The sequence below is a fragment of the Betta splendens genome, chromosome 7, assembly GCF_900634795.4.
Source record: "Betta splendens chromosome 7, fBetSpl5.4, whole genome shotgun sequence".
Lineage (NCBI taxonomy): Eukaryota > Metazoa > Chordata > Actinopteri > Anabantiformes > Osphronemidae > Betta > Betta splendens.
Window position 1 is genome coordinate 6,447,767 of NC_040887.2, and position 25,092 is coordinate 6,472,858.

The window sequence follows — 25,092 nt, forward strand, 5'->3', positions numbered from 1 at the left end:
AGTTTCAGGACGGCCTGTAATGTAATTTACTTGGAGTTTGTGGGTTTTACTTACGAACCGACTGATTATTTTTTAATGATCTTCCATCCTTTCTTGCAGGCAACACTATCTCCATTCCCACAGCCACTGGTGCAAAGAAGCGCTTCTGGATCATCGAGGACATGTCACCGTTCGGGAAACGCCGCAAGACCGCGTCATCGCGCAAGATGCTGGACGAGGGCATGATGCTGGAGGGCTTCCGCCGCTACGATCTCTACGAGAACTGCAAGGACTCGGGCTGCCAGTTCTCCCTGAAGGTCACCCACTACCACTGCACGCGCGAGAACTGCGGCTACAAGTTCTGCGGCCGCACCCACATGTACAAGCACGCGCAGCATCACGACCGCGTGGACAACCTGGTCCTGGACGACTTCAAGCGCTTCAAATCCTCGCTCAGCTGCAACTTCCCCGACTGCCAGTTTTCAGGCAACAGCACCCACTTCCACTGCCTGCGCTGTGGCTTCCGCTGCACGGACAGCACCAAAGTGACGGCCCACCGCAAGCACCACGGCAAACAAGACGTGATCAGCGCCGCCGGGTTCTGCCAGTTCAGCTCCAGCGCCGACTGCGAGGTCCCCGACTGCAAGTATAAGCTCAAGTGCTCACACTTCCACTGCACCTTCCCCGAGTGCAAGCACACCGTGGTGGGAATGTCCCAGATGGACTCCCACAAGAGAAAGCACGAGAAGCAGGAGCGCGGCGAGCTGCCGTCGGTTTCACCCAAGCAGGAGGGGCCGCACCACCTGGGCGGAGGCGTGCCCGCGATGCCCCCGGCCTCCATGAGTCTGTCCACGTCTTCGTCCCACGTGGGCTTGTCCCACAACATCAACAGCAGCGCTCCCTCCATGCTCTACCCGATGGGCGGCATCGGCTCCGACTACAACCACCCATACGCACCGTCCTCCATCAGCCTGGACAGCTCCCTCAACCTGGGAACGGACACCAGCAGCTCCCTGTTCTTCCTGAAGAACGCCGCCGGCCTGGGCCTCAGCGACTCCCTGGACCTCAGCAAGAAGGTTCACCACGACGCGGTGCGATCCGGACACAACCCCAAAGCCCCGCTAGGTCTGCCGGCAGCGCAGGACGACACCACGGGAACATCCGGAGAGGCCGAAGACGACCTGTCGCCAGAGGAGGAGGCGCAAGTGGAGGAGGAGGAGGAGGAGGAAGAGGAGGACGAGGAGGAGGAGGAGCTCAACTCTGACTCCAACGACGATTCGATGGCAGATCCTGACGGCGAAAAGGACAATGGCCCGAGCTTTGATGCTTCCGTTAACCTCACTGATACTTCCCAACTGGAAAAGCAAGACATTGACCCATGAAGAAACGAACTAGGAGGGACTGTAGGAAGAGAAAATGTGTACTATGAACAAACAAAAAGGAAAGGGGCCTCATTTATCATGTTTAGAGACTTCACATGACAACAACAAAAAAACAACTGCGTGGAGAAAATGACGGCCCGAATGATTTATTATGATGTTTACAAGATGACCAACATTATTAATTCAATTATGCATTAAAAAAATATGAACGGAGACACACAGAATTAGGCCCTGTTTTACACGCGGGGCAGCAATGTAAAGCATTTTACTACACATCAGTCTTTTTGTGTGCGTGCATGTTTGACTTTAATTTATTTTCTTTTTTTTCTCACTTTTTTGTGTGTGGCAAAAAAATGTTAGAAAAACAAAAACAAATCTCTCTATATAACTATATATGTGTGTGTGTGCGTGCGTGTGTGCGCGTGTGTGTGTGTGAATATGATATACAAAAGGAAATTAGTGGGACGGGTAAAATAACCTGCAGCTCTGTGGATGCGTGGGAAAAGGGACGTGGATCTAAGAGGAAGCAGGATACGTTCAAACATGAGATTTCTTTCTGTATAATTATTAATTATTATTATTATTATAACAGACACTGAGAGAAAAGGGGCTTTTGTTTGCTTGTGCCCATCTCTCTCAGATGTTTCACTTTGTTCTCAGTGACATGTGGAATTGACCAGTAGCTGTGTGGTCAGTCTCGGCTGCAGTCGGGCGTCCAGCGAGTCGCCGCTTTCAACAGTTCTCCGACATTCTGCTAGAAATGTTCACCTAGCACCAAAAACCAAGCTCAGCCCCGTGGAGGAATTACGTTTGTGTATGGATAGTGCACTTTTATATTAGCTGATCGTGATTATTGCGATGACGATAGATAAGTATAAGTGAGCATATTTAAAAATATTTTTGTTACCATTTTGCATCTTTGCATTACAATGTCGTTTTGTTGTGTCGTCAGTCAGAAGCATATCGATCTGTAAGCAGGCGAGGGTGTGATTCACGGCCGGCGCTCAGGTGGGAAGGAGCCATGAGTCACTCGACAGTCGAGGGAGCGTCAGGGAGTGTGTTTAATGTTGAAAAATGTACAGACCGAAGATGTCTCCACAACCTTTTGTTTTCCATTCACTATGGCTGTGGTTAAGCTCCTGTTGTAACGGTTTTATTTAATATTTATGTGACCTTCCAATGAGACATTTTAGGGTGTTATTGCACTTTTTAGGTTCATTTTTACCGTCTGGAAAAAAATATGATATATATCTTTTAACAGGGAATTTGCTTTAAAGATGTTGTTTTAGTTCACTTTTTTGTTTTTGCTTTAATGCACAAATAGATGTTAGTGTGATAACGAACTGTTGCTCTGTGATTTATTTAAAGACTGGCTTTTATTTTGCGTCTGTAATTGGAGTTTGATTAAAAAAAAAAAAAAGAAAGAAAACGGGCGCAGAAAAACAGTGCCCTGTGAGAAACACTAATACGGACTGTGATTTAACTGAACTGACGTTCATGGCAATGCCCACATGCTGTAATACTAAATTATGAATCTGACAAAGCCACCCACTGGTTTATATGGAGCGAATACGTACGACCGAGGAGTGGACACACTGATCACCAATTATCTCCTGAGCTTTGCATTGGAAATAAATGATCATATAGGGAATAATAATGTGTGTAGATGATATTCCTCCAGATATTTGTTTTGAGAAGAAAAAAAAAAGGGTTGTACAGTATTTTCCTCTGTAAAAAATAACTATATATGAACAAAATGCTCTTTGATGAACAGCTTCCTTTAAAAAGAAAAGCGTAAAAAGGAGAAATGAATAATAAAAAGTTAAAAAATTGAAATAGCCTCATCATAGTTTGCTTGTGTGCGTGACCTTATTTAATTAATCCCATTTTTTAGATTCCATTATGAGATTTGATGTATATCTCGTTCTTTTTCACAACTATTTCAGAGGCTCAAACTCAAACACACTGATTTGATTTCACTTATTGATATTTTTGTTTATTTAACGACTTGTAATTTTTTTTAGAGTGTGTGCTTTTCGTTTTGTTTTTTCCTTATTAATTGGAATTCTTGGGTTATATTTACTTTGCTGTGGGCACGCCTCGTTCACAGACTGAACTGTCTCCTGGGACTCTGTTGCGAAGCAGAGGCATTAACGACACTTGTTTTGTTTTCTCGACATAACTGCAGACGCTGGGAGACACTGCACTTGAAATCAGTTCATGTATGTGTGTGTGTGTGCGTGCACGCAAGGGTGTAAAGTAGGAGGATTTGTAAAAAGATGACAATAAAGAAACTATAATTATTATAATAATACACATGTGCTTAATAGTGCTTCAGCCTGTGGATTTTGCGAGTTGTTGGAAAGGGGGAAGGTTCTGCTGGACAACGGACAGCAGGGCAAAGGTCACAGGGAGGGGCCATGTGTCCATCTCCCACTGTGTGTGTAGGTGACACTACTGAAGTGTGTTTGTGTGTGCGTCTTCCCCAGAGAGACAGACGGGCTGCGACTGGAACAACACTGATCTGTGGCTCTGTCCCAGCTGCTCAGAGCTCTGATTCATATTTCATGACCTTGTGCGTCTTTTCTCCGCTTTGGTCGGCCAGAGATCCAACCGGGACACTTTTGCTCCTCTAAATTTGAAGAAAACAAAAAACAAACGCATCTGCGTCCACGCAGGTAAAGGAATCAACAATATTTGTTGGTGAGGTTGCCTGTTCACACTTGATGTTCTAGTGCAAGAACAAGATCAGAGCTGAGGACCGTTAGGGAGGTTTAGAGGCCCGCTGCCACTAACAATGTCTCGTTAGTGTTAACAGGCCACTTTTTTTAAGTCCATAGTTTGTTTTTTTTGCATTGAGCCATGTGCTGAGTCCTTCCACTCCCTTAAGTCGCCCAGTGGCCAGTGAGCGGGTTCTGTCCTCTCGTCTACAGCTGTTCCTGTCCTTCCTCCTTCTCTTCCCTGTGATGTTTTTTTAATAAAAAAAGAAGAAGAAAAAAAAAAGAACACGGGTAAAGGCACCACCATCTGTCAGCCAGCTGGCATCCTGTATATAATCTACCAGAAAAAAAAAAGAATAAACATGAAAATTATATTACACAAAAACCAGACGGAAATGACCTCCAAATCCTGCATAGGCTGCTGCTGAAACCACACATCATTTTACTGGTTTAATTAACGGAGTAAAAGGAATGGTGGGGAAATAAACTCAGATCTATTTCCACGGCTGGAAAAATGGAATATGAAATCTGCCTGCTTGCTGCGGCGCAGTCGATAAGCAGAGAAACATTTCAGACTTTGTGAAATATATTGCACTTTTGGACTAAAAGCCATCTCCCGTTAGCGTTCAATTTGGCTGGATTCATGAGACGTTTTATATGAAAAGTAAACAATGAAGCAATTTTTTAAAAAGTCTCTACTTGAATTTGTGGCCCTCAGCACTATTCATTCTGGTCCTGTTGCTTATATCCACTCGGATACAGTGCTGTTAATCTTCATTGTGCTATGTTTATGTTTTTCCTCTGTTTCTGCATGTCTGATGCAAAGATTGAGCTTTTCACTCAGTGAAATAAAAACATACTAAGAGACTTTAAGCTTGTTTTCCATGTGCATGTGTTTTTGAATGACGCACTCTCATCTTTTTCACAACACCTCCCAGTGCCAACAGTGTGTGTGTGTGTGTGTGTGTGTGTGTGTGTGTGTTGGGGGGGTCCAATGCTCGCCGGCCGTCACTGACACGGTTGATGTGCCAGGAACAGGTTGAGGGAGAGTGTGAGCAGCGAGGAGAGGCACCAGTCGAGGCTGGGAACACACACGACAGGTGTGCGCTGCATATGCGGTCACATGATGCCTATGAGGCAGATTAGGGCCCAAACAGATGAAGCGCTGCTTAATGGCAGCTTTTATTAAGTTCACAAAGCGTGGAGGGAGGGGGGCGACCAGGGGAAAAGCAGGTGGCTGGGCCTGTGCACTCGCACATGAGCACAGATATTGTAGAGCGGAGTCTGAAGGAGGCGGCCACTGTGGAGGGATTTATGCAGGATCACTGCCTGTCTGTTCCTCAATCCCACAGTAAAAGCCAGAGACGGGACAACTTGCCACAAAGCCAGAGTTTGATCACATGAAAGGAAGTACAATGATTTATTTCTTCTGGATATTTAGTCAAGACGAAATAAAACATCAGTGCTGTTCACGTCCAGTGGAGGTTTAGAGTCAATTCGTGTGTGTGGTGCCATTTCTACAGTATGTTATATATGAAAGAGAGGATCAGTTTGACCATTAATGTAAAGACAAACGTTTAAGACCTGGACTAGAAAAGCACAGCAGCTGTAAACAACCTTCTTACATCATCGGCTGGCTATTTAACACAGTGGACGTGCGCCGTGCTTCACGTGCGCCGGCTGATCATCAAACCACAGACGGGGGTTGGTTCCAGTCACTGAACGCCGACGCATTTACCGGTTAAAGACACACGTGTCCCTCAGGGCTGGTTGAGCCCATGAGGCCAATACTGCAGAAGCACCGGGGTGAATAAACTATTTACTGGCAAATTTACTAAATCAGGTAATGAGGTAATCATTTGTTCTGAATAGGTAAATGCTTTCATGCTGCTCATTTCCAGCAACCTGGCCTGGATGAATACATTTTCATATTTTGACTGTATAATCTGACTTCTCACCACATTGGTCTCAGGTGCTGCTCTCCACTTCCCCGTAACGTGAAGCAGCTCAGCTGTCGTTTCTCGACTGAACACTCGTAATTTGGGAACATATTTATTTCCTACTTCAGAGATCAGTTATCAGTTCATCCATCTCTAAAGTTCTAGTGACGGTTAGAAAACAGCTGCATGTGTGACGCCTCAGACTCGAAGTGAGCTTTAAAGGCCATCAGTCAAAATTGTCCCGAGAGTCTAAGAAACCTGAGAACTTTCCCTCATTCCGTCGTCGAAATCAAACGACGTCGTCCCCGTCAGTGAGAACGACGGCCGTTTAAATACACAGTTGGCGCTTGAGTCGCCCGGCGAGATTAAATCTGCCCCAAATGTGGCAAAAAGTGTGTGCGACGGAGCCGTGACGCTGCGCAGCCCGGCCACAAGCACAAAAGCCCTTTGCATCGAATAAATAAGCCGTGCCCGTCATATCTTTGTCATCAGAGCAGCCTGTTGTTGACGGCGGCCGCTCACGCGCGCAGCGTCTCATGTGTCACGGCCGCGCCGCTCGTTTTACTGCTTCATTGGCCCATTTATAGTCCACCTTTTTGGCTCTTTCAGCTCTCTGCCCCGGGCGGACCCCTCTTTAAATCCGCTGCCCTTTGCAATAGATGCTCATTTATCTATTTTTGCATGTGTATGGGCTTATTTTGGAAGGACCTCAGTCACACGGCAGAATAGTGGGGCTGTGTGAAAAACACCGCTTTGCCATTGGTAGCAGCTGTTGCCGCCGAGACACCTCTGAGGAAATGGAGAATTGGACACACACTCATCCAATTTACCATTAACAAGACCTTATTGGATGCAGGGCCATAGGAACATGCGGCTTTGCCTTATGTGGCTCTGTTTAGATATGGGGTCTGCGACAGTCTTAGCATCTGTGATTGGGGATCAAAGCGCCGTGTCTGCGTAATCTCAAGTCTGTCGACGTACCGTTGCACATGGTTACTATGGTGAACACAGCCGGTAAGACGCAATAAGGATGTGCGCCGCGCGACGACACGGAGACGGGAGCGTTTAAGCCCCAAACGTAGGGGAAATGAGGAGCGTAAGTGCAGAACAGGAATGGACGTGAGCGCTACTAAACGCATGCGCAGGAAAGTCTGACGAGACGCCTTCAAACTTCAAGCGCCGGAGCTCAAAGATCGGCGAAAACGACACATTTTCCACGGTTGGATCCAACCTGCTGAGAGGAGTGGGTTTCACGCGTCGGCTGTCACGGCTGGTCCTGCTGCACCGGCTCCTTTCATTCACAAGCATCTGAAGGCGCAGATGTGGGAGAAGTTCAGAAACTGGCACGTTTGTTTTTTAGAAGTAAAACAAGCTTCATTCAAAACCAGGCAAAACTGGAAGCTGCGGATCAGATCGTCATGGCAACGCACCGCTTTCACTCCTCGCTGAAGGCCTCCAGTGCCCTCGCGCTCTTGAGCAGGACTCACTGTGACCAACGAGAACAGAAAGGGTCCAGATGAGAGCGTGCGTCCGGGCCGCGGCGCCGGCGCCGTCCGCGGGTTCACGTCTTCCACCACAGGGTCAGATGTCGTCACTCGCTGAGCCGAGATAAGAACACGCACCGGTTCCTGTATTTCTCAGCGCTTTGTTTGAAGTGAACACATTTTCAGAGGGGGGGGAGGGAATAAAGTTACACAGGAGATGTTATTTGGTAAACAGGCGGCTGTCATCCTCCAAACACAAACAGAATCCGGTGGAACGATGAGCAGCGAGGGCCCTTTAAACACCTCCTGAAGAATGAGGCGCCCATCAGCGCCGCTGCATAAATGTTTACCCAGAAACACCAAACACGGCTCCTATTTGTTTTACTTTGCCTCCAGTTTGCCCGTTGCGCCGATCACTCATCCCCGCAGTTAAACACAACTTTGCCGGCAGAACAAACAACTAGTAGCAGGCAGCGACCGCTCGCTGGCCCGCGGCCACGCGGCCATTAGCTCCAGAGGCCCGGCTCCAGCGTTTCAGCGCTTTCTGCAAAAGGAGAGCGCCTGCAGCAAAAATACACAGAATCTAATGGCCCGGCGCTGTCCAAGTCAGAGGCCCGGTTCCACAGGCCAGCGCCGCCGCCGCCGCCGCTTTCTTGGCAAACAGAGACGCTCTTAAGTGCTAAGCTGTAAATTTGCTTAATTTGCCGCGAGTCCGAGGGGAACGGGCTCGTTTTCCTTCAGGGGAAAAGCCTGGCAGGTTGGCTGACAATGAGCTGGAAGAGGCCAAGGCCGTTTCCGCTCCGCCATGACGGCTGGAACACACAGCGGGCGGCCGTGAAACGGGCCGCTTCTGGCACCGGGACCCCGTGACTCACTCGCGTCCGCGGAGGAAAACCTGAAAGCATTGGTCTCTTGGCGTGTGCAGGAATGCTGGCGTTCCCGCGCCGACCGCACGGACCGGCTTCAATCACACTCCTCTTATTGTGACGTCACAGGCTGATTCAGCAGCAGCCTGAGAAGATGAGTGGAACAGTACACGTCCACAGACTGATGGTTATTATACTCACAAGGTGCCAATAATAAAATGTAACTTCATTAAATCAGCTGATCCACTGTGATCACCTTTTACTGATTTAAAAGCTTGAGAATCTCCCCAAACTCCCTAAAAACTCCCCAAATCTTTCATGAGACCGACTTGAAACCTGAAAAGTGTTCCGATCCGCTCTATTTCTGCCCAATGACGCCCCAATATCACCACGCGCATCGCGAGCGCCTTTAAAAAGACCGGTTTCACTATCGCAGCTGTGACCTTCATAAAACAGAGCCGGGCAACAGGTGGGCATCATGTGTGTGCTAATCTTCCACATTATGGTGGTTGATAACAGACACTGCACAGCCCCGCTCCGTTAAAACTCGGTAATTTAATATGGAATACATCAGCAACGTGATATTTGCAGCATGGAAGAGGCAAAGGTTGGGAAGATTGTGCTGATGCTAAGAATAGAAAATGTCCATCATTCACGGCGGGTTTCTGTTACCAGAAGAATTCTGTTAGCGCCGCAGACCCTCCACAACAAGACGTTGGGTTTCCACCCAGGGATTCTGGGGATCACGCTTTTCACTCGCTCTCCTCGGCGCCGAGGGCACGGAAGCGCGGCTTGAGTTTCGCCGGGAGGGAGGACAAGGTTCACGCGGGACCTTTTTCCAGACGCAGCGGCGCGAACCTGGCGGTTCTGAGGCGGCTGGAGCGCAGGCGGTGGTTCCGTTGGACCCGTCCATGCATTCGGCCCCGTGCAGCTTCACGCTCTTGATCTCGTGCTTTGCATTATTTCCTGTACTGCGTTTACTGAACGCACAGGCGGCGGCGGCGGCGCTGGACTCCGGCCCCCTCTCATTTGCTCCGTCAGGTGTTCCCCTCTCAGGCCCTGTGATTAGTCCAATTTGCAGCAGCGCCGCACCTGTTGCCCCGCGCCGCCTGCAGCCGCGGCGCCTCAGCCGGCTGACAGGCCGCCATAATCCAATCACCTGATGAAGGTGCAGCTCTGCACCGGCGCCGCTGTTCCTCCTCCTTCCTCCGCCTCGTCGCTCGTCGGGCCTTTGGTGAACACCACCAGGCAGGGTGTCCGAGCTTTACCTGCCACAGAGGTGAGCAAACCCCCCCCCCCCCGGTTCTAAACGGGCCCCACAGTCTTCAGCGTGACAGCCTTTCAGTGTCCACAGGCTCCATTTGGATTTGAAACAATGCCAGGAGAAAATCAAGTGACACAGGCCACACGGCGCGGGAGGGAGGGAATGTGATCCCACTTGATTGTTGAGAGTTTATATAGCGAGCGATGACAAAGTGCTTTATGACTTTGCAGCGTTCGCTGGGCCCTGCGATTGAAGCCTTATACAGGCAAAGCCCCCTTGTGACCTTGGCTTGTCAAACGCTCTCATTTTCACCAGGAAGGAGCCGGTGCCGAGCGGCTGCTCGGAGCTGGCGAGCTGCTTTTAGAGAGCGGGCGCTAAGAAGCTGTGGAGGTCACCCCGGCACCTCTCCCTGCGGCAGACGTCAGCGCTCCGGCTCTTATGCCTGTGAGCCACACACGGCCGATTAGGCCACAAGTCATTTACAGCCACGCCAAAAAAGCGGCGCCGCAGTCCCCGTCAGATTTGAAGGGAAACTGATTTTCCCGTTTTAATCGCAGATGGTTCTGGTATTCATTGTTTGAATGATGAATGGCTCCTAAAGGATGTGTGGACATTTCCAGAAAAAGCAGAGAACCGGTGCCGATCTACAGACGAACTGGTGCATCGCACTGTTTCCCAGCTGCCGACCACATGCGTCTTATCTCACAAGGAAGATGTTTTATCTTCTCCTCTTCCTGCTTCCTGCTCATGACCTTTCTAATGCAAATGTGTGTGTGTGTGTGTATGTGTGTGTGTGTGTGTGTCGGGGGGGGGGGGTTGTGAGGAAGCTGAGGCTTCCAGAACAGGCCCCGTGTCGTTACTGTGGGATGATTATTACCCAGAATAACAGCTGGCCTGACATGGACTCTGGGTTTGGACGGGTGGAGGTGACGTGTGCGGTGCAGACAGGGCCACGCACGGAGGCCCTCTGTCAGGCCGCTATGAGCTAACAATCCTCGCATTGATCCGAGGAGACACTCAGTCCTCTAACCTGCTGAGTGCTCAGTTCCAGTGAACAATGGAGTTCAGAGCGCGTCGATACGCCATCCTATTGAGTGCTCTCCGTTTAGCAGCAGGATTGATGAGGTTAAGGCTCCCAACCGGGAGCCAAACGGTGTCAAAGCCAAGGTGTTGCTCTGGACAAACAACCCCTCACTGGCCCATCAAGAGGCCTGCTGGTTACTGGCTAACACAGCAGCTCTAACCAGTGTAAGCAACCGGCAGTGGAGTGGTTCAGGCCTAGAGACAGAGACAGGAGGAGGAGAGAGACAGATTTCTGGACAGGAATGAACTGCAAATCCCTTAAGACACTAAATGATGTACAAGTGGATTTATTACAGTAGGTCCCTATAAATCTAAGGTGGCCTGAACTCCAGGGAGAGGTTAATGGATTACAAAGAGATGTGGTATCGAACCTCGGAGAAGTTTATACACCTCATCAATATGTGAAATGTTATTGATCACTTTAGATCTTGAGAAATTAAATTCATATACTTGATAACGCACAGCAGCGTTCAGAATGCAGCGCGGGAGCGCAACCGCCTTTTCCACAGCTGCTGTTTCAGATCAGTCTGGACGCAGGCAGTCGGAGTCCTCAGCCAGCCGAACTGCGTCCACCTGCACGGTAATAAAAATGTTTAACCCATTTTATGAATTATTTTGACAAAACAAAGTTTGGCTATGTACAACTTTAGCTGGAGACACAACGCCCTAAAATCAACACAACCAACATTACACAGTGCACCTCCTCTCTCGTGCCACCTCAGGCCAACAGTGACCGTCACTGCTCCACAGGTGGAAATAAACTGGGAAGAGCAACTTTTTCAACCGGCAGGTTTTACTAGTTCAGGTCATACAGTAGTTCAGGCTCCAGTAACTGATTGTCTTTTGTCTCTACAGCTACCAGCGCTTCTTATCTCTACTGGATCGCAAAAGGCGTAAAATTAAGCATTTAAAAAAAGATTATCTTCACACCCTCATCTTTTAATTCATATTGGGAGAGGAAATCCTCAGAAGAGGCAGCACGCCCACCACAGAAAACACAAGGAGAGCTCAGCACACCCACGGAAATAAATAAAACTTCACGCATTTCACTTCAGTGCAACTGTGTCACTTAATCATTTCCAGAGACAAAGCTGAGAAAAGGCTGAAAGTCCCTGCTTTGTCATGTTTTCTGACAATTCAGAAAAGGGTTATTTAGGGTCATACTGTGCTCAAAGAACACATTCTAGAGGGTCTAATCACAAGCTTTAACCTGATACAGTATGGTTTTGAATCTGAACCTGATCTTTAGATTTTTTAAATATTTAAACCTACATTATTAGTTTTACAAGGCGTCTAAACAAAACAAAAGCTTAAACCATGTGTAGGTCTGTTACATTCATCTCAGGAACATGAAAGCCAGCAACTGCACAGCCCCCTCAAAAACACAACTACAGAGTGATCTGAGCAGTCGCCATCGTAAAATACCTAGATGAGCAGAAAAAGAAATTAGCTTTGAATTTACAAGCTGCGCCTCGTATTTACTGGAAGCCAAGGATTTATCTCTCCCTTAATAGTAATTTGGAGTTGTGTGTAATTTCTGTTCAGGTTAAAAGAAATCGAATGAGAGGTTATTCGAGATAAATTTATTAGTTATGTACAACTGTAGCTGTGAGTCAGACACCGATCGGCAGGTTACAAAGAGGATCAACCCCTGATACAACAGAGCAAGAAGCATGAGTTACACCTCCTGGGTCTGTAACAACAATAACTCCCTTTCTGCAACATCAGAAAATGTCATTTTTATAACAACGCTGATTAGCAGTGGCGTCGAGACAGAACTGTGGCTCTACCGTGTCTCTGCAGCTACAAAGGCCCGCGTGTCGGCGGTGGAAACGGCGCAAGTCGAGCCGATATCCCTTCTTCTCACTCATGGACTCTTCTTGTTAGCTGGAGACACAGTGAGTAATTCGATAAGTCAAGTATTCATTTATAACTTTCCGTTTCAATCACAGGACAACGTTTTTCTTTTTTTTCTTTTTTACTTCCCCCATCCACCTCCACAACAAGAAAAAAAGTGATACAAGTTGTGCAAGTTGCATCTGTGGCAGCCGTTGTTGTCCTACTGCTGCTTAATTACAAAATATTGGCGCCGTTTTCTGTAAAGATTACTCACTGTAGGAGGCGCTTCGTAATTTGGACCGGAGGGTTTGTCACAGAAAATAATACAACGCAACTGGGCTTTCTGTATTAGATTTCCGCTTTTAGCCTCCTTGACATTTCAAGCTGCATGAACTAATACATCTGTTATTTGTTGATCATTTGATTATTAACATACTTCGCAAACCAAATCAGCTGCCCTGCTGGAGACACAGACGCAGCTCAGCAGACAGTCGGCGCGCAAACACGCGCTCGCAAAGATGCACAATTCAGCCCTTAGTGAAAAAGGAAAGTGGGGGGAAACACATTAATCTTCCCCTCCTTTGAGCGGGCAATCGCTCCCACACCGGCGCGGAACGAAAGCCGTCATCACGTTCCAATCTCGAATTTCGGGGCTTTTATTTCACCCAGACGCCGCCCTGCTGGCCTTGTGAATTATTGACAGACTGACACCAATGCGAGAGGACACGCAAAAAAGGCTAAAAGCTCCGTCCCTGGAAGAGCTTGTCCTCTCCTATTGCCGTCAACAGGGACACAAGCGGCGCTAATGCTTCTCTGGAAGCGCTCGGTACCAACATGAGTCCTGACCCACAGCTGCTCTGTGCAGCAGGGACGTCCTGTGCGGCGCCGCCTCTTTGGTCTGTCAGTAACACTGTGAAGACACTAAGGCAAAGCTGTGAATTATCTGATAAAATTAAAATTAAAAGCAGAAGTGCAAGTCACACCCGCTTAGCTGCGTATTTAGTCCTTTAAACCCCTTCTGATTCGACTACTGCCCGTCATTTCCCATATGAAAGACACAGACCGAGATGGTACTTGGCTCCGCGCGCAGTCATTTAGTTTGATGATGGAAAGTAAATTGAGGTAAGCCGTGTGTCAACTAGACACTCTAATATTTGTCAGTTTTGTGTCTTCTCACGCCCACGCCCGCTCCTCATTTTGCTCAAGATTAAGTTGTTACAGAGGAGAGGAAACACAGACAAGATGGATTAAAAAAAAAAGGAAAACAACAAAACACACAAACTGAGCGCAGCAGGGAGAGGCAGAGTGAAACCAAGCCAGCGGCAGAGATGAGAGGCGCCGCGTGCTGAGGGTTTTTGTGCTTTCTACTGCGGCCTAATCCACCTCGCTCTCATTGCTCGCCCCCTCGGGTCGCCTCAGTTTGTCCACCTGTTCATTAATCTGTCCGTCCCCACCTCGCCGACCCTCTGTGTGCATGCCCAGGCCCTCCTCCTCTTCCTCTAGGTGGCTGACATCATCCTCTTCCTCCTCTTTCTCCTCCTCGCCCTGCACCTCCATGCGAACCTGGTCCTTGAGGTCCGGCGGCAGGCCGAGGTTCACGGTCCCAACGTCGCCGTTGATGCCATGCGCTCCGTCTGGGCCTCCCAGTGCATCCTGGGGGCTGTGGTGTCCATCTTTGATGGGGGAGGAGAGAGCGGACTCATTACTGACGGGGGAGATGTCGCTGCTGCTGTTATTGTGGTTAACAGACGGCGAGCCAGATGCTGATGGCGGCTTCAGGGGAATCTGCCACGAAGGGATCTTAGGAATACTGGGAGTTGAAGGGAATTGTTTCCTGTTGGGGGGTGAAGGGGTGGGGGGGTTGCACAAGAGAGAGGAAGAAAATGAGGCCTGATTACAACCCCATCAAAACCTCGCAATGAGGAAAATGCGTGAAAACAGAGTTTGCACAATTAGATCATCAGCATCGTGATTTGTGGACACGTCGCCCACAGAAGTGGACATGCATGAGCTGCAGCCGACACGTACGTGAGCCTGGTGGCTTGGGACGACTCTTTAACATGCAGCAACACACAAAGCCTCCTCTGTAATTCTCATAATTACGGCGGAGAAAATGGCTTTCTCTCCTGAAACAGACAGATGTTTGTCACACCTGGCGAAGACGCTCGAAGATTTCTCTAATTACATCCGCCGCAGATTTTAAGATCAAAAAGACAACGATGTATCATAATGGGATCAGCACTTCTCGGTAAAAGAGAAAAAAAAAACGGTTCGGAGACGAATGGAATAATTTTAACAGGAAGGGAACAAGTTTGGAGACAGATGGTCACACAGGGACTTTATTTTGTGATTCAATCGTTTGCCAGAAAACTCGCCGCAGAAGTCGGGGTGAAGTCAAGAAAGCAAATGACAAAGGGATTACTGCTGATTAGAATGTACGAGGGGAACAAGACGTGCTCACTTAGGCAGTTCTGAGGCCGTTTACGTCCTCGCAGGTTTCCTGATGTACACGGTTGCTTCAGGCTTCATTATAGACAGTGATACATAATCATGCATGCTAATGGGCATGACTGCGCTGGGCTGTGCCTGGCTAGATTGAGGAACAAAGCTGGATGAGGGGATGTCTGGGATGCAATGAGACCTTTAGGAAACTTCATATACCTTGTAATAAGTGACCAAAATGGTGAACCAAAGTGTTTATAGTGTATCTGATCAGGACACAGGTTCACTTATCTCATTCCTCTTGTTGGTTTTTCATATCAATTTCATTTTGCTCACATAAAATCAATGGAAACCGCGCCAGGAGTAATTATGCATGTGTGGTTATCTTGCTTACCAATAAAGGCATTAAAACACACACGACCAGCTGATGTCGGCAGTATGCTAATTGGTCAAGCAACGTTGTGAAGCAAAAGAAATGGTGCCATTAGTATTATAACCTCCAAAGCCTGAGTGAGATTAAACATATTTGAGATTAATGATTACGCTTTAAGTGTGCAATTTGGAAGAGCAATGTGACACTGTGTGTTCTTCCATTTTATTTATTCATATACAAAGCAACTCCATGGGCTGCACGCAGCACTTGTGTGCAGTTTAAGTGAGCACGCGAGCATAACTGCATGGTGGTTGGTGGGTTGCGAGATGTGAAGCCCAGGAATAATGCGCATCACTGAAAATTGAATTTAATTGAATTAAAATTAAAAAAGCCTCAACAATTTATGGACTTATTTACCAGTTCCTCCAACCAGCGCAGGTCTGGAGGATGGACAACTGAACACTGAACGTATGGGTTAAATGAATGAGTGTTCACCGTGTGAGGGTTTGTCCGACTCCACAGCTCAGGAGTTGGAGCGTTTCGTTACCTGCCGAGCAGTAATCCTTTCAGGGAGGCGATCTCGGCCTTCAGCTCCCCGATTGTTTGCTTGTCCAGGATGCGACTGGTTGAGGATGATGTCTGTGAGGAAAACAGGCGCCGTTTAGACATAGTCACACACAGGTTTGCTGTCAATATATAGTCAGCGTGTGTCTTTCAATGACCAGTCAACAATACAAAATAATAAAACATTCCTTGTAAAAATAAGGAAAAGACAAATAAAGGTCACGAACTACAAGGCAAACAAATATGGCAGATGCAAATGCTAAAAGCCACGTGTTTTTGTGTAGTCAGGTCATCTGTCCTCTTAACAGCCTCAACTGCCTTCTGCTGGTGATGACAGAGAGACTTCAAACAAACCGCTGCAGCCAGTTTTACGGACTTGGCCGCTCAAAAAAAGTCCAGTGAGGTTGAATCATGCTGTTTTTACATAATTTTCCATACTATCTAGAAAAGATTAGAGCAGTGTCCAGTGCTTTGGATAATGGCCGCCTTGAACAATGCCCACATTCATGGCGGCAGACCATAGCTGCAGTTTGTTTGCTGCTTTTTGTCTTTTATCAAAGGCTTGTGTTATCACACGCACGCTGGTGCGCCATGAAACGCCACAGAGTATATAATGGCACAGGATTTGAATGGCAAATTACTGCAGAAAATCTGCCTCAGCTGCACTTTTTTTGAGGGGGTTATAAATTAGATGAGTTTCACCACATGGCAACAGTCTAAACAAGAAAACTGGACTAAACCTGCTAAACGCCTGTGAACCTCACCTTACAGCAGTAATAAAGGCAGCACTGTTTGGGGTGGCCTCATACAGTAGGCGTCTCTCTGACCTATGTCAAGTCCTTTTATATTCATTCTGATTCACGGGTTTACCTGATTGGGACATTCAAAATTATATTGATGAAATAACTGCTCAACCTGAACAACTGATGCCACAGTGAGCAGCTATGGCCTGGTTATAAAGACACAAACGGTTGGGACCCAGTGATGGAGATAATTGCTCCCCATTCCTATTCTATTTGTGAATAAAAAGCAAAACATGTGCAGGAGCAGGAGGATAGAATGATGAAACCAGAGAGAGGTAAAGGAGAAGACAAGGGAGAAAGTGGGATAAAAGAAAAGTAAAAACTGTAATTAAGGCTCTCCTGACTCACTAGAGGAAGCTTGTTAGAAAGTGTGGACCCCCTATCGAGGGGAGACGGATAACTTGGACTCTTTCACTTGTAATTAAATTTAAGAGAAATTAATTGAATCACATCTGAAAGGGATCAGACTCATTTACAGTGGAAGGAGGAAGGCAGAGGAGGAGAAGTGAAGGGAGACAGAAAAGGAGATGATTAGGGGAAGGAGGTTTTTGGGCTCTTATCAGCGCCTAAACCTCGCTGATAAGGAGCCGTGTTTTAGAGGTGGTGCATGGAGGCCTGCTGAAGACACTCTTATTACAGCCATCACCTCATTAGAACCATCTTAATCCTTCGCCTCCCCAAGGCACCCGTATAATAAGGCAGCTTCTCTCTCATTTTACACCGAAAAAAATTAATTGCTCTACGGGCTGAGCTAAAAAGAATTCCAAGACACAGATTCCGCTTTAAAAAAAAAAAAAAAAAAGGGATTTCGCAAACTGGCAAAAACGTGAGGCTTTCTATGTAGTTTGTAGCAGCACTTAACACGGGAACAAAGGCTGCAGAGTAGAACTGTTAAGCACCAGCTACATACATAATGTGCATCATCCACAGAGCGGCACCATATAATATCTCACATCAAGCCTTGTCACACAACACTACCTCTGACATATGTCTTATTAAGTCTGAAGAAACCTAATTAAATGTTGGGCCAGGACTGAGTTTCAGCCTTGAGATATATTATGTCAGTGTTTATACACAGGCGTTGTGTAAGAATCTTGTGTTAAGTGCACTCGCTGCTCGGATGGAGGCTGAGCGGCGGGGTATCAGTGACCGGGGAGAATATGCCGCCGCCTTTAAAAGCACCAGCCGAAGCGCTGACACGTGTCTAATGATGCACGAGCAGGGAAGTTGTGACATTTTAACAGAAAGCTGATCAAATTATTTAACCTCTAATTAGCAGCTTCCATTACAAAAGAACCAATTAGCAGACACATGCAGCTGGATATTACATTGCAGCGTTTGAAATATAGGAAAAAATATACTTTAGGCATTTTAGTCTTTACTTTTACACCCACCACACATAGAACCAGACAATGAACCAAGTCTTTCCACAGCCAGGTACAACTCCACACACTTTGACCTTAACCCATCTGTTCATGTTCATTAGCATCACCTTACCAACAATTTAATAAAAGCCAATAAATATAACCACAACTAGAATTTGTGGCACAGCTGCTTTAATAGATCACAATAAATTGTACATGTGTACCTAATAAAATGGCCAGACAATGTTAACGTGTTTATTGGCTACACACTGTAAATGTAGATCTTCTTAAACTCTATTTCTCCTTGTGACGTCACAGGTTTTGAATAAACATAACAAATGCTACATGTGGAGCAGCCATACTGTAATTAGTGGTTCTAAGGTGGGATGGTGAATTTAAGTATTTAGTGCCTGTCTTCTTTCTTGCGGTGCAGGACACAAAAAAAGCGTTGTGTGTGAAGAGCAAACTAATCAACCTAGCGAGAGAGCTGACCAACCACAACCTACTGTAAAAAAAACTCAGTCTAGGAGAGAGCCCCACTGTGCTGTTCCCTTCACACGGAGCACAGTGATTTCCTCCAACTGTTCTAAAGCCGTGTGAACAATATTTCTCATGTGGGTGCCTTTCTGCACTAGGGTTGAAGTCTTTCTGCTGCTTAACTAAATGCTTGAGGAGGAAAAAAAGGGACATATTACAAGCAAAGAGGAAGAAAAAGATTAGAAACTCCAGCAGCACCCAAGGACGGCAGCGCATCTGGCTAAATGAAGATAAATGCCTGTGGACCATTAGCAACAAGATAAGATCTTTAACAAGCCTTGTTTAAGAGTGTCTGAAGGCAAATTAATTCACAGTTACTCTGCCGGCAGACAGTGTGTTTTCGTGTAACGCATGTATATTTATGATGGAATTAGTTTCAAAAGGAAGTCCCCAGAGGAGTGTTTTTGAGTGGAAACACTGGTAGAGTGCAATTGATTTCACTCTATTTATGCACTTTCCCACTGGCAGTCCGTCTCGTGCAAGCAAGGAGGCGGTTTCTAATCTTCTATGTAGTATCCACTAATAAAGAGAACGATCAGTGAGTTGAGACAGCAGGGCAAACACAGTTAACAGGCAGATTTGTAATGATAATGGAGCAGAAATAGACTTGGCTGTTTAACATCAGGGATGAATCATCCCAAGGCGAATCTATCCTCAACACTGGGGGCAGAATACAGCAGTTCGTCTTTAAAGAGCCGCGATAACTGAGGAACGGCTGAATTACACAGGAACCGGCTCTGATGTCTGGATGCGTGCGGCATCAGCATGAGTTCTGTGTGTGGACATCGCTGTCTGTCAGAACTCACCTCAGTAATGAGGTCCCCAGATTAGGGAGAGTTAACGCGCTCCTCGACCGAGCGGTTTTCCAAAGTACGAGAAATGTTTACTTAGCAGCTGAGGAAACAGAAGTCTCCATGTGTTTCGGGTTAAAGTCACATTTCCGCGTTGAGAGGTATAATTGCTAAGCGTGGCGCACTTTGAGCGGCGTGGTGAGGCAAACCCCAAAAGCTGCAAACGGTGAAGTAGCTCGCCAGCCCCGACATGTGTTTCCCATCAAACATCCTGGACCTAAAAACAATTTCCCAATTTCCCCATGGCCTGAGACAACAGAGCGCCTTCTGTCGACTCTCAAGGAAAATTTAAGATCAACACTATAGCTATAAAGCACAGTTTATGATTTGTTTAATGGGTGTTTTGATGTGGAATATACTTTTTATTCACTACTGCAGTCCAGCTACGCTCTCATAGAAAACGAAGCGGCTTCTAATCCACTCTGAAATTTGGAGATGACAGATAAAAAGACATAACATTGACTGATCCTTTAAAGCTGAGGAGGGAGCTCATTGTTTAAAGTGGATCGACAGCCAGCCGGGCAGAACAGCTCAGAGTTTCGGGCCAGCGTGAAGCCGGATAATCGCTCCCGTGTCCCATGACACATGCTGATTCGGCCCGTTGCTGGTTTTCACACCACTCGGGGAGAGAATGTGTGGCTCGGGACTTAAAACGGCGCAAAATGAGCTATGAGTCGTCAGTTTTTGATTAACCTCATCCAGGGAGGAGATTCATACTTTTCTTCCTCGTTTGTGCCGAAGCAGATGTGTCCACATATGTTTTCCTGCAAAATCCAGATGCTACAGTGAAACACCCACGTGCTTAACAAGCTGTGGACATAAAACATTGTCTAAGACGGCCTCTTCCAAGGCACTTTTTTAGAGCCTAGCGATCATAAAGCGATTTATGGGGAGGAATAAAAAAAGCAAGCAACATTTCATCCCTGCACATAAGTTTTTAGATCAATCACTCATTCCGATAAACGCTTTAAAATTTCGAGAGAACTATGAACACTGTCTATAAAAATCAAAAGGAAGAGAATTACAATATGGTTAAAGATGACGCTTCCATGAGGAGATGTGCTGTACAGCACTGATATTATACAGTAAACAACCACAACTTTTTAGTTATAGTGGTTTATAGTATAATAAGCATGTCTGTCAAGATCCGTTATTTTAATTTAAGCACAGGCCAAGTCTACAGTAGAACTCGTATTAAACGATGTAGTAAACAGCTGCCAAGCTGGATGTGATGTAAAAAAACATAAAGGAACGGTAAGTAGAACCACCAAGGTCAGAATTGGACCACTCATCGTTTAAAGCCAGGTGAGAACTGCAGTTGCTGAGTGGGCCTCCAGCTACCCTACCTCTGCCGCAGCCAGTTCCTGAGACAGCTCCTGAATTCTCTGCTGCTGCTGGATCAGGAGCTCTTGGACGGAGCCCAGGGTCTGCTGCAGCTGGCTCACTGCGAAAACAAGCAGAATGGCAAACGGTAAATACGGCTTCAACTTCAAACGAGGACGATGAAAGAGGAAGTGGGATTTTGTGATCGGGTTTGCTCTGGTGCCACAAAAGTGAACATTTTCTACCAAAGCTCACGACACAAGTGATGGGACTCAACTTGTGTCACTGATCAAAGGTGCCCTCTAAGAATTGTAATCAAACCTAATACCCGGCAACTTTAGTCCTAGCTTTTTGGTCTGAGGCACTGGGGGTAGAGGGTGGGAAAGGGGGAGGAGGGCAAAATAGGATAGAGATATTAATCTCTAGTGTCTGTACTTAAATCAAATAACAGTCTCTAACCTTCCATTATCCACCCAGACACTGCCTTCTAATGCATCTTAAATCCTCAAACGATCAACAAAGGAAAAAACAAGGCTCTCATTTGGGAGGAGGCTGCCAGACAAAATGTCCCCTCTAATCCTAATAAATATTGTTCTTTTTCCATTGACTTTGAAGATTGAATTAGTTCAAGTGTTGGTGTTGGACGAGGGTGTATGATTTCAAATAACACCGGGCACAGTTTGTTGCCCCCTGCTTCCAGTCACGCGTGTATTACCAAACAATGCATTAAGTTTCCCTGAGCTGATTATATTACAGAAAACCAATAAACATTCATATAAATCATGGGCGTGTAAAGTGTTAAATCAAGCCTAACAGGATTAACATCAACAGATATTGTGGCGGTCCACTGCTGAGGTTGTCAGGCCAATGGTTAAAAGCCTGAGCAGCAGTCGGCTGGACAGGATGTAAAGAACCTTCCTCTAGCATTAACCCGGAGCGTGACAAAAGACAGGGCCCGGTGCGGAGGCTGTGTTTCTTTGAAAAAAACCAACACAGACAAAATATTTGATCTTTCAAAGACGCTAATATCTCGCAGTGACACCTGTGTTTAAATGGGTGGAGCTATATCAATATAGGTGGGGTGCTGAAACGTTTGATCTTTTCATGCTTGCAGAATCTTATGGAATACGAGTTCGAGCAGGATCGTTAGTCTGGGCCAAAAATCGCTGTGCAAACACTTTCAGTTCGTTGCTCGGCTTGTGTTCCAGAATGACCACCTTAAACAACTAAAGCCGCTGTTGAAACTGCCACCCGTGCTTAAAAAGGTGTTACTGCGACGGGCTCTGCGCAGCAAACCAAGAGCTGCCCTATTAGTCCCCAAACAGCTTCTCCAGATGTGCGGGTCAGCCTGCCAGCCTCCTGCATTACCACTGGCACCGCTTCTTCAGCCACTTCAGCCGAGCAGTCCGGCTATTTTCATGTCTCTCCATGAAGCCGACTCCTTTGTACTCTTCTGACACTTGACAAAAATGCTTCTTATCCCCATCACAGATATGAAGCCAGGACTAATGAAGTCAGTGACTTTGGCCAGGCATGAATCAGGATGACGCTATAGTGTGTGTGTGTATGAGGCACAGGCTGATGTGTGAGGCTTGCAGCTTCTCTGACTAGAGGGTGCATATTGTGCATTCAGTAAATTATTCAGTAAATACCTCAAAATAATGTACACTACATATGTCTGGGCCTGTCTCCGTCTTTAATGGCCAGCTGGTCACCAATATGGCTCCGACCGACAAAGAGTGCCCAAACAGCCGCACAATTCCATTACAGCCCGGGAGCGCTGAAGTAGTTCCAAGATCCATTCATTAATTGTCTGTGTGAAGTTGTAGGCAAATCATAATGGGAGTCAAGGCCTCTACTCTCAAACTGGGCTGGCGAGAGAGACTAATGCAGTCGCCACTGAAAAGGATACATCACCTCATTGCGCCCAGCACTAGAGAAATACATGAACTTCAACAAAAGGGGGTTGAAGCAATTGGCAGCAGCGAGGCAGCGAGTCGCTGTACTCAGTGCAGCAAGGACGGAGGGAGAGAGAGGCAGAGGAAGACAAAGGGAAAGCAGGGGGGGAAACTCTGTGTAATTGCAACCCCTCTCCCCAACTGTTAACTACAACAGTCATTAACTACAATAGCAGCTTGGCTACCGCAGTCATAGCAAATTAGTTCTCCACACTGGTTGAAGCAAAGACCTGTGTCCCCCCCCCTCCCCTCCACTGGAGACTCACCTACTCGCCGCAGCACACAGGGAGGAACTCACTGTAAAAGCTCGTCTTCACCAACAAACAAAACCGGGCTTGTAAACTGGCAAATCTCCAAAAGGTGATAAGTATGGGTAAGTATGAATAGGCAGTAAAATCGCCGGAGGAAATGTGTTTGCATAGTTGGGAAAAATGACCATAAAAGAACATATTTGTTAATCAGATTCAGGTTGGCACACCTTGCACGCAATCTCACAGTCGCTGCCCCCTCCACCTACAGCTCTGCACCTCAGCCGCTCGGAAAACAAAGGCATGGGTGTGACGGGATAAAATGATAACGGCCATATTTTTTATCGACACCACGTCGGCCTGTGACAAAGTCGAACACGTAATTTGTTAATTTCAAGACGAAGCAAAAAAAAAAAAAAAAAAAAAGTCAAACAAAGGACGACTGTATTCAAATGAACAAGAACATATTTGTCATTCAGCTTTGCATTTTCCTTGTTCTACTAATCCTTTTGTGCTTTTCTATATATGCTGAAGAAATTCTGTTAGAAAGTTAATCTATTGATAAAATATACAACTAGGTGCTTTCATAACATACTATACATATGATGCAAAGCACCTGCTCGTACCTATCTCAAATGGGAACTGATACCTTTCCAGTGAAAACACACTGCAGTTCAACACTAGTGCTAATGAGACTAAACTTTCTTAGAGTGCCTCACTTATTTACGCCTCCCTGGATTTTTAATTATACTGACGAAGAGCTGGGAAAGCATCTCTCTCCCTCTCTCCATGTCTGACAGTCAGGTTGAGATTCCTCACCTGTCCAACATGGGAGCCGCACCTGTCACCGTGCACTTAATCACACTAGGGCCAGTGCTGAGCCCAGACACCACACAGTGCCATCCCGCACACACATGCACACGCAAAATTAAAATGAACTTTCTCGCCACCTAGGGGGAAAGAGGGTGGATGATGATGATGGCGGTGGATGTGGTTTGGATGGGGGTGAAGTTGGCGCAGGGGGAGACGGATGGAACGGGGGAGAGAGAGGACGAAGGGAGGGGGAGAAAAGTTGTCATTTCCCAACTCCTCATTAATATTCCGAGGTTAAGAGCTTTTCAGCGAAACATAATTAATTGAGCCAGAGCCTGACAGTAAACAAGCAATTTCAAATTAAAGCGAAATGACAGCGGCGTCATTTGTTAAAAACGTGCGAGGCCCCCCGATTTTGGCGACAGATAAATGAGGGAAAATGTTAAGGAGGGAGAAAGTGATGAAGATATTAATCTTCACCTGTCTGTGTCAGCGTGCCACTCATTGCCGCAATGTTGCTCTCCATCCTCTGCAGATGTTTCTTGTCCTCTCGGCTGCCCATAATGAGGGGAAGGATATATTTCTGCAATTAAAAGAATGGCACAAAATTACACTTTACACTGTGCAGGGAAGAGGCAGAGAGATGAGGGGAAGACGGGGCCACCTAAACGTAGCAGTGAAGCCATCTGCAATTTCTTTTTAGTGAAACACTGTCCCGCTGTCCACAATGCGTGATTAGTGATGCATTCTCCATCACTGTCCAAGCAAGTGACATGTAGTGCTAAGGCCACAAGGCAATTAGGACATTTCTGCAGTGTATCAACTATCAACTGTAGATTAAATGTCAAATTCAAGCTTTTCTCTCTCTTTCTCTCTCTCTCTCTCTAGTTGGAGTAAGGGTCATGCAGCAGTTTCTATAAAGTGTTTTCACACTGCAGGATGAAAAGTATGAAAACTTGTTGCGACCATCTTAAAAAGATATTTCCAGCAACATGAATAAAAATTAAATATAACAAGAGAGAAAGCAACAGAAGCACAGAGTAAAAAATGTGGTGGTGAACACTGAAAATAGTCCTCCACAACCAAAAACAATGTTGTGCTGTTTATCATCTGTCTGCCACTGAATAAACACAACTCCACCAAATCATTTGTACTGTAGGTCTGACAGCCAAATGAGGGTGTTTATCTAGTGTGAGAGTTAGCCAGATGAGCAGCTTGTGTGAATCTAGCTGAATGCTACATACGTGTGTGTGTGTGTG

The 25,092-nt window shown here is 46.5% G+C and overlaps 2 protein-coding genes across 8 annotated transcripts in view; one reads left to right on the plus strand and one right to left on the minus strand.

The window, feature by feature from the left end:
- The window catches only part of casz1 (castor zinc finger 1), a 70,318-nt gene extending 66,641 nt beyond the window's left edge, over positions 1-3,677 (plus strand). For all 5 annotated transcript variants that reach the window (XM_029155184.3, XM_029155182.3, XM_029155183.3 and 2 more), the window contains one exon: positions 100-3,677. In XM_029155184.3, coding sequence (XP_029011017.1) covers positions 100-1,361 — 1,262 coding nt within the window. In that variant the 3' untranslated portion in view covers positions 1,362-3,677. The remainder of the gene's footprint in view (positions 1-99) is intronic.
- Positions 3,678-12,286: 8,609 nt separating this feature from the next.
- The window catches only part of pex14 (peroxisomal biogenesis factor 14), a 39,224-nt gene continuing 26,418 nt past the window's right edge, over positions 12,287-25,092 (minus strand). For 2 of the 3 annotated variants that reach the window (XM_029156111.3, XM_029156110.3), the window contains exons 6-9: positions 24,314-24,416; positions 20,838-20,935; positions 15,920-16,011; positions 12,287-14,391 (exon numbers count right to left, since the gene is read on the minus strand). In XM_029156111.3, coding sequence (XP_029011944.1) covers positions 13,932-14,391; positions 15,920-16,011; positions 20,838-20,935; positions 24,314-24,416 — 753 coding nt within the window. In that variant the 3' untranslated portion in view covers positions 12,287-13,931. The remainder of the gene's footprint in view (positions 14,392-15,919; positions 16,012-20,837; positions 20,936-24,313; positions 24,417-25,092) is intronic. The other variant, XM_029156112.3, reaches the window with a different exon arrangement.